The following is a 10,882-nucleotide window of genomic DNA, read 5'->3' on the forward strand; positions in this document are numbered from 1 at the left end:
GTAAATGTAAGGCGTTTCCGTTTCTTGTTTGGCCGGCGGCAAAATGTCATTGTAGTAACTGCCATCAGAAGATTGACGACGTCTATTTTCGAGGCCACACATGACCTTGATGGAACCTAATGTATTTAGTCCTCTTTAGGTTTGGTTTTGATGTGTAAGTACTCACTTGATATGAACTCGAATGAGCTATGAAAGCTATATACTAGCGCAGTAGCCAAGGTGTGACATACCACATTCCAACACGACCAAACCGGAGAACTAACGGCTCTAAGAAGGGTGAGACCATTCAGAGGACTTAAACTTATGTATAACAATGAGGACAATACCAGAACCTATAGCTGGCCCATAGCGCAAAGCAAACCCAATCAGGACTGAATAATCTTCATCTATATCTTGATCGCTCGAATAATAGCATGATATACTCATGATCCGCTCAGTTTATTCCCATGTCTATATGCATCCTAGTAATCTTCCTTCACGGGTTCGGACCATATATTTTTGAACAGGATCTAGATGGGTGGTGGCTCAGGCTCCCATGGCGTCCGCTAGGAAACACAAATTCCGAAAGCACGTCAGTTAGATGTAGTGCAAAGTTGCCGTTTTTAATCCGTGAAGTGCACATACCGGGCGAGAGACCGAACCCACGATAGCATCGGCATCTGTAGTTTTATTGATAATTCATCACTAGGGGACCCATATGCGCTATGTATCTCATCTTGAACTCATCAACGCCCGTCCCATTATTATTATCCACCCGCCCTCCATCTCTTATAACTTCGACTTTCTCCCAATTATCAGCTATCGTCCTCAAAGAATAATACCAGTAACAACTAACATCATGTCATCAAGAAGTCGATGGCGGATCAGGCACATGAGGTGGAGGACAGCGACGACAGAAGTCGTAGCCCGCCTCCACCGACGAACCAGGCTCGTAAATCTGGTGTATGGCGTCCTGACAGGGAGAGAGGAGTCGGTCCCGAATCAAGCAATGGAATAATCCGCAGCGGACTCTGATCCAGCGGCACATAATGATGTCGATGTTCTTCCTGTCCGATAATTAGATCAGCCTATCAGTTCTGGGATGCTATGTATGGATGTATATGCGGGTGTGTTCTAACTTTTATCGTGGGCTGGTTGTTATTCCTGTTGTTGCTGAAAAAAAAAGAACTTTCTCGCAGGTCTGTGAACGCTTAGGGGAATAGAGAGATAGAGAACAGCGATGAGCGCTTGTGATTGTCTGTCTTGGACTTGCGAAGGTCACTTTATATAATTCGTCAAATAGCATCGCGTGAAGAATGGCTGAACTCGCTGAGAGAACTTCGGTGAACTTAGAGGTCTTATTACCTCGAATACAACTTTATTTAAATTTACAATTACATTAAGACATTCATCCGAATTATAGAACGGAGATGCTCGTCTCGCTTTCATACCACCTGAGTTCCTGTGCTCTGGCTAGCATTTAAGCCTACGAATATCTTTCGTGTTCCATGGTCACCTGTTCACACCGATGCTAGCGAGCTAGGTCAACCCGATAATACCTAGGTAAGTAACCATTGGCACGACCTTGCCACAGAATGGCTACACGATGTATCAGGCGAAGAACTTTGAGTTATACACATGCACCGTAGTTCAAGAAGTGTCACCTGCCCATCACGCAAAACACAAAGATGACTATAACTATATCTTCGCGCTCGTCACACCAACAGTCCGACACATCTCCCCTAGACCTAGCTATCCTTGTTTTACAAACCTAGCACATGATCCTATATGAGACTCCTTCTAACCCTACATAGACAATCCCCTGCTATTCTAGTCTGCGTAGGACAAATTTTGAGTCCCCCTACTACAAGCCATATACACGGAGCCCATGCGAGTTACAATATGACTCCAAATAGTAACAGCGGTAATATGCCCTAACTGCTTTTTCCTCATAGCTGTGTGAAAATACACACGAAGTGATACTTACACAATCCATTCAAGGTCCAGAGACAACGCGCTTTTCATACCAAGCTATCTAAGTGCCTACCTGTCTACAGTACACTTCAGGGCATATGTATGGCGAGTTATAGGTACTTATATTGGGGGAGCGTGAGTGTATTTAACCCAATTATCTCACCTACCTAATATATGACAACCAACGAAGTCGTAGTCACATTTCACTACCTCCCAACCTATGTACATACTTGTTTACCTAATACCATCTTCGAAGCGCATGATACGATATATCCTTACTCATAAAAGTCACATGTAACACCCTCATTTGAATGAAAAGTATATATTAGTGGTATCTATACTCAAACCCAGTCCTCCAAAATGCAATCATCGACGCCGCGAAAGCTCATATCCAACCCAGGGTCAACCTGAACTCCAAGCGCCGTCGCATGCACACAGCAATCCAAGCAAACCCTATCATATCAACCCCGATCCAGTCCCAACTATTACCCTCTCAGGATTCAATCATAGGAATCTCCCCCTTCCCCCTAGCAAGCGCCTGCTGCAACCGTTCATTCTCTTCTGTACGGATACGTACTCTCGCCGCCTCAAGCCTCTGGACTCCAGCATCGATGGTCTCAATATGCACACTGAGCGGAATAGACGTAGTATCAGCCAGCAACTCCGGGGCCGCGACACGATCCCTTAAATCACTCAATTTAGTCTGAATATCGCCTAGGTCATGCACAAGGCCCATGAGCTGCGTGACAGCCGCAGTGCGCTGCGCATCGACTTGTTTCAGCAACGACAGTTGAGCGCTCAATTTATTGAGTTGGCGATTATTCGCGCCGATGTAAGTCCATAGATCCCAGAGTGCATCGCTACGCTTTTCCTTAGCTGCATTCCCGTTTCGCACGATGAATTCATCGATACGTTGCAGATGATCATCCGCCTTCGAGAGCAGGCGAAGCGTAGCTTGTGCCTCGAGAATAAGACCTTGAATCTTATCCGAGACGAAAGACGTATGTTCGATGTATTTCTCCAGTATTATGCGCTCGTGAAATACAGGGGGTTGAAAGGGCGCAAATAACCATTCGATAATGTTCCACGAGATCAACTGGCTCTGTGCTTCTCGGTTTACGGCGATGGAGTCGATGTACCGAGATGTCCAGCGGTTGATGTTGATGACGCTGTCGACAGCACCGCCGACATGGGTGTTGAACGATTGTAGATCGTTGATAATGTTGCGCACAGAATCTATATAACCGTCGAACTCATAGACTAGTTCTTCGCGCGAGGGCAAATCGCTATATTTGACTAGCGTGCGCAGATCACGCACTGACGCCTCGGCGCGCTTCATATCCATAGGCAACGAGACGCCTTGTGTCGAGTCCTCGAGTACTTTCTCGAATTGCGATTGCACATTCATAAGTTCGTCGAACGCGACAGGCTGTGCTTTGCCCTTCGAACCTGGGGGGGAAGGACCATTTGTGCAGAATGGGATATCGAGAAACGAAACACCCGGTATCCTGCAGATAGGCTGCAACGATGCAGTGACGGAATCAGTGACGACATTCCTCGTTACTAGGGCAATCCCGAGCACCATATAGAGAGCCAGGAACAAGGCGATAGGCCACTTCGCAAATCGTAGAGCGATTCCGATGACGGAGAAAATCCAACCAAAGCAATCTAAGAGAACCCCTGAAGTCAAGTTCGTGGATCGTTGAGGGACACCAGGCTGCTGCGTCGAACGCTTCCGCATGTGGTCGTCGAATGGCGGCTTGATGGAACCCTGAAGAGCCTCATCGGCTGATCCCTGCCGGAATACTCGCCGACGAACTTGTGATGTCTCAGTTGACTCAGGGTTGATGGTTCTTGACGAGCGAGTGCTGGGGCGTCGAGGGCTAGTGTTGACTACGGGAGTAGGCATGAAGAACTCCGGAATCGGGGTCCGCTCCTTATCTAATGAAGCATGCCGCGTGGATGCTAGGGAAGGCTGGAAGGGCGCTCGCAGGATGATCTGATCTTCGTCGGCTCTGTCGGCGAAGTCGCGAATGCTTTCTTGAGATGCTAGGTCTTGTGAGGATGATGTGTATTGGGATTGCCCGCTCGACATGACCCAGTTCTCATCGTGTGCGTCCTGAACGATGGAGGTGTCGAAGCTGTCGTTTTCGCCTTCCACCATACGCCAAGAGCCCTCGACTGGGATATTTGATCGTCTAGTGCGCGCCATTGTTGGTGTTCAAATTGGTTGCGGACTATGTTCGTGAACTCATGTCGGTAACGCAACGGTTTGCTGTGACGGGTCGGTTCGAACTGGGTCGGCAATTTATGGCTTCTGAGACTCGCCTTAATCAGGCAGTGCGGACGCGGGTTGTTGGGGTGACGAGTCGCGTCGCGTCAAACAAAGAGCGCGACAATAAATGAACTCGGGGGTTCGCGACGTTTATATATGCATTTGCGTGCCAAGAAGAATGGTGAAGCGAGCGTCTACATGTACAGCTAGGGATTCCGGGGTGTAGGGACTGGGGTCGGTCAAGCGCTAAGTAGGCGGCAACTAAGTCGGGTTGAGAAGCTTCGTTTGGGTTCGCGTCGAAGCTAAATGCAGGCGAGTGAGTCACGCATTAGAAGTATTACTTGCATGCAGGGATGTCTATTCGGCAATCTTATGCAGTAAATAGGCAAACAGCAGAAGTTGGCGCCTGAAATGGTAGCCTCGAGAATTAGCTACGTGATAGGTATTCGGATGGGTATTCTGAGCTATTGGTTGATGGTTGGCTCGATTCAACATGCAGTGAATAGGAGTACCTATGGAGGGCACAATGGGGGATTCGGTGGGGATGGAGCAATATCCAGAACCTAAGCAGTGTTTGGAATGGTGGCATGCCACTCTGGCTGACGGGCGGGATGACGTTGACGATGTTGTCTCTATCTGAAGGATTGGAGACCTGACAATATGGAGATGGATGGATGGGGGGTGGGATGGGCCGCGATATGTGTTACGGGTCTCGTGACCTAGTAACCTAGTCACATGGGTTTCCGGTCACGGCGCGGCGTGGCGTGTCCCGCTCGAATTCGTTGACGATAAGGGGCACAAGATAAGGATTAAACGAGGTATAACGGTATTACTGATAGATGGATATTTCGTCAACGGCCCGGATTCTTCTGTAGCAATTGTATTTTAGCTCCGGTATGAAGCCGACCGACTGTACCATGATCGACCGGCAACATGCTCTGCACAAGGGCATTGAGGACCTACGTATCCTCCCGCACGCTGAGTCAACTATCACGCATACGAAATCCTACATATATCCCGTGTGTGTCCTCACAATGGCACCTACGACGGAGCTGCGCTTCGCATGCACATGCGACCACCACTGAGGATCCACCAATCCCGCCCGCAGACCACAGACAGCTCGCCGTACAGCAAGAACTATTTACGACGTCCATCTACAGCCCAGGCTCGCCCATTCTTCTCCCCAATGGCGCCAGAATATTCAATCGCTTGGTCGAGTTTTTGCGCCGACAATACACCCGCTATGGCTTCGACGAGGTCATCACCCCCACCATCTACAAGAAGGCGCTGTGGAAAAAGTCAGGGCATCTGGAAAACTACAGCGACGACATGTTCACTGTAACGAGCACGTCGCCGTCGCGGAACGACACGGCCGAGGCCAGCGAAGAAGATGAATACGGCCTCAAGCCTATGAATTGCCCCGGCCACTGCCTGATTTTCGCATCGAAGCGCCACGGCTACCGAGATCTCCCCGTCCGATACGCCGATTTCTCGCCCCTCCATCGCAACGAGATATCAGGTGCTCTGAGTGGACTGACTCGAGTACGGCGCTTCCACCAAGACGACGGACACATCTTCTGCAGGCCGTCGCAGATCGAAGACGAGATACGGAAGACGTTGGATTTCGTGCGCGTCGTGTATTCTACATTCAAGCTTGGGCCTTACCGATTGACTCTGTCCACGCGGCCTAAAGATCACTACATAGGGACCAGAAGCGAATGGGGGCGCGCTGAGGCCGCATTGAAGAGAGCACTAGAGGCGTCCGGTCAGGAGTGGATGATCAACGAAGGCGATGGTGCCTTTTATGGTCCCAAAATAGACATCATCTTGCGGGACTCGGATGGCAAAGAACACCAAACAGCCACTATCCAGCTGGACTTTCAACTACCCAAGCGATTCGAACTAGGCTACGTAGCCCCGGCACCTGAGTTTGAGACGCGCGGAGAAACCACGACGGATCAGGAAGAGCTGAAGAAACTCGGCCTCGTCACGCCAGTTCTTATCCATCGAGCTGTCCTAGGCTCTGTAGAGCGCTTAATGGCTCTGTTAATCGAACATTATAACGGGAACTGGCCCCTCTGGCTGAATCCTCGGCAGGTTATAATCATGACTGTCAACGACGCCCCGCTCGTCGTAGAGCATGCCAACAAAGTCCGGGACATTCTCCTAGGTAGGCACGAATCAGATTCGCCGGACGAGCCGGTGAGCCAAGCTGCCAATTTCGTGGTAGACATCGACGATAGGCCTCTACCCGTGGGCGTCAAAAGCCACCATGCCAAGGCCAAGGGTTACAGCGTCTTCCTCACGGTTGGGCCACGACAGCTGTCTAGTGGATCCATTACATGTGACCTATCGCGTTTGGGAGATGATACCGAGGGGCGGCCGTACGGGGAACGGGTAGAAATGCAACCATCCAACTTATTGGAAATACTCCAAGCGAAAATAGACGCTTATCTGTAAATTACCTGTGTATAACATAAGTAGCTATCCCTCCAAGCTTTCCTCATAGTGAAGAGTGATATGCCCGATCGCTCGAAATGCATACTTGATCATACTCGAATGACATCCTCGTCGAGAGTCGACCTAGACAATGGCATTAGCTATCCCGCGTATCAGCCCAACTCGTTCTCCAGCCGCAAATCTCCCAAAGGCATGCCAAAGGTTCTTTCGTGGGAGGTCGGTTTGTAGACCCAAGTATTATACATCTCCTGCATTGTTATTCTAGCTTTCAAGCCCTTTCTGAACTATCGTCTTCAATCCCTTCCGATGTTCCGTTAGAAGCTTCATTCGCAGATCTCCTATAAGGAGAACGTTAAAATATATTCCTAACCTCTCTGGTAAAATCTCGACAGATGCAGCGAGTATCAGGAATGAATGACACGATGCCACACAGCTCTCGCGATGCAAACAGAGACGATATTCATAAAGGATAAGGGAGCGCAACACATACTGTCGATCCCGTTCCTCCAATCTTTCCAAGATGAGAATTGGGCTAGAATTTGCAAATGACATGTCAGTTACCAGACTCTTATTCATCGAAAGTGTAACTTCACCAAGGAACAGAACATACTCTTTCATTTCCTGGGGGACATGTTCGCCGCGGGCGTCCAGAGCACGTACGAGTTCACGGCGCTCAACCAGCTCCTTCCGGATATAGTTGACCGTGGCCTTAAGCACGTGCCCCTCGGAACGGCCCTGGCCTTCTAGGCCCGGCACAAGCTCACACAGACGGTCGAAGCCGGCCCTAATTGCCTCTCGACGTTTTTGTTCTGCAGTGGGGGTGATTAGTCGTGTATGTTGTACATATATATGCATGCATACACAAGGCAATCAAGTGTCTGGGGAAACAGGTAGATAGGGAGAAATATATATACCTGATGCGATGTGATTCTGCTTCTTCTCTTCTTCAGTCAGGCGCGGCTTCTCGTCGGGCCCGAGATCCTGACTGTCCCCATCTTGCGGGGATCGCGATTCATTATCTGCCATGAGTCTGTCTGTCTGTCTGTCTGTCTGTTTCGATGGTAGCGGTGGTGGTAGCGGGGGGGCTGTACATATAACTGAAAGCGAAAGAAGCCTGGATTATTCTGTCTCTGTCCGTCGAGAAGAGGCGTGCCATATGAATAAACGATTGTGCGCGATAGTAATTATTCCCCCTGGTTTCCTACTGCGACAGAGACAGAGAAGCCGTAGTATAAGTCAAGTCACGTATTATGGGACGTGGTGATGGCATATAGCAACAAAAGGAACGAAGAAAGGATGGCGATGAGTGTGCTGCGGCATTACGTGGTTTGACGTTCGCTGGCGACTCTTGCTCCAACCTCAGCTGGACTCCGGGCAGTTGGATCCATATGGCGGCTTCATGGGATACGTGCCGTCAAACTTGTTGAAAGCAAGCAGAAGTGACCATCTGAAGCAAGTTGCGACGATGCATGTGATAATTGCTCCACTACCTACTACCTACAAGTCGATCCGCCAAGCAAAGCACTACCTATCTACCAGCGCTAAGGGTCTTTCTTTACCCACAGTATTGCCAAGCCACATTGACGTCAAAATAGGTTACGGTAGTAGGCTAGAGTGAAAGCTGCGAGTGGTCGATTGTGGCGGTGCGCTCCGGCCCTGCTCTATCTACCTAGGTAGGTACTATTCCTGACGTAAGTATGCTTACAAGAAGATGTTAAATACCTATAATAGGTTGCCTCGATCCAACTACACGACATATATGTATTTATCTATTTCTAAGTGGTAGGTACATCGGTATTCCAATGCAATAAAGAAACAGACTTGAAAGGTCTTCCACGATAGGATTAGATATAGCGACCCGCGGGACCAAAGCTACAGATAGGTAGAGATCTATATATATACATAATACACTGACATTAGAAATACCTAACATGTCGAAAAAAGCTGACGACGATTCCAACATTGTACTTACTGTGTAGTCTAGTAGCACCTAGCAAATCAGGATAGGTATTATGTTGGATACCTATCTCGGCAGAGCTCCTGCAAGTCAATTCAAATCAATTAAGCTTAACGGAGGTATTCCCCCTACTGTTACGGTGTTACCCCTACTGCCGACCTGACCGACCTCTCGGTTCCCCACCTTCAATTCCCAATTCCCATCATCATTATCCCTATCTCTTCCACCTTCACCTTTACAACCTTGACTTTCCCCTTCTCCTTTGCATCTACAGAACCTCTCTCGCTCTCGCTCTTGATCCCATTCTTGCCAGCTCAAATCTGGACATAATCAGGAACACAATTGGCTAATCATTGAATACTCGCCATCAAGGTTGTCAAGACATTATCAGCAATCTATTCTCCCTGCCTAGGTAGATAGCTAAGAAAAGCATTATTCCATCATGGAGAAATCACAACCCCTTTCTTCAAACGACGTCCCTGCCGATCCACCTCCCGCCTACGCACCATCTGCCAAAGAACATGGTCTACCCATCCGCCAACCCCAACAACCTCAGCAAGGACGGCGTCCTCCACCATTGGCGCCTCTCGAGCTGCCCATCCTAAAGTACATGCAGACACACCGCGTCATCCTGGCCTCTGCCTCCCCAAGACGCCGAGCCCTTCTCGCCCAGATCGGACTTCCCAACCTCGAAGTCATACCCTCGACACAACCCGAGAACCTCCCCAAGGACCAAATGGGTGCCTTCGAATACGTCTCCTCGACAGCCCAGCAGAAAGCCCTGGACGTCTACCACGCAGCTATAAAGCAGTCCGAGCAGGCCAACGAGGCAGCCGAGAGAATCGGTTCTGAAGCCGGACAGAACACAGTCAAGGACCCCGATCTCGTCATAGCAGCCGACACAGTCATCGTCACCCGAGAGGGCGCGATCCTGGAGAAGCCGCCTTCCGAACAGGCCCACAAGCGCATGCTGCGCCATCTCCGGGACACGCGGACCCATCGTGTATTAACCGCCGTGTGCTGCGTGGCCCCCAAGGCCGACGCCAGCTTTCCCGGCTACGCCATGTCGAGCCACATCGAGGAGACAAAGGTGACATTCGCCAAGGCGAGCGACGGACTGCCCGACAATGTCATCGACGCCTACGTGAGGACGCGCGAGGGCGTCGACAAGGCTGGTGGGTATGCTGTGCAAGGCATAGGGGGCATGATGCTTGTGGAGAAGATTGAGGGAAGCGTGGATAATGTCGTGGGTCTGCCGGTCAGACAGTGCCTGCAACTCTGCGAGAAGGTCGTCTTCAAGCAAGACGAGGAGAGCGAAGGGGAGGAGAGTGAATAAGCGATTGAAGTTGCTGCGCATCTAATCTAAGAAGGACTCTCCCGAGTTGATGATTGTAAAAAGAAAACATGCTTGGTCATGATTAATACGGATTCTGGCACTGGTATATATTGGTTTCTACATATGATAATAAGTAAGCAAGCAAGTAAGCAAGCTATACTACCTAGACATAGAACGTACATGGAAGCAAGATATGGATAATGTTCAGGTCAATGCTAGCATAGTCAGTCGGGTTCAGCTCTTGCTTCTCCGTACTTTGTGATGTTGGTTAGATCTTCAATTGGCGCGCCTCCATGCTGAGACTTGGCCACTGGGGATGTGCGGTCCTCGGATGTTCAGTTAAGCGCTCTGATTAGAGCACTACCTGTGTTACTGTTTCGACGGGAAGACGAATGGCTTTGGTGAGCAAGCTTCCTTGTTCCTTCGCCATCTACATAGTTCGTGGAATTGCTTGCTGGCTTCTCTACGCCACGGTAGGATCCAGGCGTGTCTTCGGTCTTTTGGCGGCATCGACATCTGAGCTTCGGGCCACGGTTCAAGCGAACTCGACGAATTGACCCGTTCGCGATAATGGTGCGCCCACCTTGTAGTACGCCATCTCGACATGTCGGAGATTCTGGTGACTGACTCCTAGTTGGGGTTAAAGAAGTTGTGGCCTTGTGGGCATCAACAAGAGGACCAGGAAAACCCACCTTCGAAGGCGTCAAATCATGGTCTACCTAACAAATAACTAAGAGTCTTCATAGAGAATGGGAGGTGCTAAGCCAACTTTGAAGACCATTTGGGGGGGGGGGGGGGGGGGGGGGGCGGGGCGCGTTTAAACAAAACCTGAAAAAAAGGACAAATGGGGCGTGCACGCCAAAAGAGTGACCGAGTGAGCGTTAAACAAAGAAAGCGTGCC

General features: G+C 49.8%; 4 protein-coding genes across 4 annotated transcripts; 2 read left to right on the forward strand and 2 right to left on the reverse strand.

Annotated features, from left to right (window-relative positions):
• Nucleotides 1-1,956: 1,956 nt before the first annotated feature.
• Nucleotides 1,957-4,899, reverse strand: F5B22DRAFT_627129 (uncharacterized protein). The gene has a single exon (XM_047976303.1). The coding sequence runs from the start codon at nt 4,163-4,165 to the stop codon at nt 2,447-2,449; it is 1,719 nt and encodes a 572-aa protein (XP_047825853.1). The 5' UTR covers nt 4,166-4,899; the 3' UTR covers nt 1,957-2,446.
• An 18-nt stretch (nt 4,900-4,917) lies between these two features.
• On the forward strand, nt 4,918-6,822 carry F5B22DRAFT_515716 (threonyl-tRNA synthetase). Its single transcript, XM_047972581.1, has one exon. It carries the CDS (start codon nt 5,162-5,164, stop codon nt 6,686-6,688), a length of 1,527 nt encoding a protein of 508 aa, XP_047825854.1. The 5' UTR covers nt 4,918-5,161; the 3' UTR covers nt 6,689-6,822.
• A 52-nt stretch (nt 6,823-6,874) lies between these two features.
• F5B22DRAFT_515722 (helix-loop-helix DNA-binding domain-containing protein) lies at nt 6,875-7,880 on the reverse strand. The gene is made up of 4 exons (XM_047972582.1): nt 7,603-7,880; nt 7,299-7,497; nt 7,179-7,220; nt 6,875-6,988 (listed from the first exon to the last, which is right to left on the reverse strand). Exons 1-4 carry the CDS (start codon nt 7,712-7,714, stop codon nt 6,982-6,984), a joined length of 360 nt encoding a protein of 119 aa, XP_047825855.1. The 5' UTR covers nt 7,715-7,880; the 3' UTR covers nt 6,875-6,981.
• A 466-nt stretch (nt 7,881-8,346) lies between these two features.
• On the forward strand, nt 8,347-10,674 carry F5B22DRAFT_627135 (inosine triphosphate pyrophosphatase-like protein). The gene is made up of 2 exons (XM_047976304.1): nt 8,347-8,764; nt 9,018-10,674. Exon 2 carries the CDS (start codon nt 9,088-9,090, stop codon nt 9,979-9,981), a length of 894 nt encoding a protein of 297 aa, XP_047825856.1. The 5' UTR covers nt 8,347-8,764; nt 9,018-9,087; the 3' UTR covers nt 9,982-10,674.
• Nucleotides 10,675-10,882: the final 208 nt, after the last annotated feature.

Source organism: Xylaria bambusicola, assembly GCF_022495145.1.
Source record: "Xylaria bambusicola strain CBS 139988 unplaced genomic scaffold F5B22scaffold_70, whole genome shotgun sequence".
NCBI classification, from domain to species: domain Eukaryota; kingdom Fungi; phylum Ascomycota; class Sordariomycetes; order Xylariales; family Xylariaceae; genus Xylaria; species Xylaria bambusicola.

Coding starts and splice junctions, on each gene's coding strand:
- F5B22DRAFT_627129 (XM_047976303.1), bottom strand. CDS start 4,165: ATGGCGCGCACTAGACGATCAAATATCCCAGTCGAGGGCTCTTGGCGT.
- F5B22DRAFT_515716 (XM_047972581.1), top strand. CDS start 5,162: ATGCTCTGCACAAGGGCATTGAGGACCTACGTATCCTCCCGCACGCTG.
- F5B22DRAFT_515722 (XM_047972582.1), bottom strand. CDS start 7,714: ATGGCAGATAATGAATCGCGATCCCCGCAAGATGGGGACAGTCAGGAT. Junction 7,498..7,602: donor GCAGAATCACATCGCATCAG/GTATATATATTT, acceptor CCCCCACTGCAG/AACAAAAACGTCGAGAGGCA. Junction 7,221..7,298: donor GTCCCCCAGGAAATGAAAGA/GTATGTTCTGTT, acceptor TGCAAATTCTAG/CCCAATTCTCATCTTGGAAA.
- F5B22DRAFT_627135 (XM_047976304.1), top strand. CDS start 9,088: ATGGAGAAATCACAACCCCTTTCTTCAAACGACGTCCCTGCCGATCCA.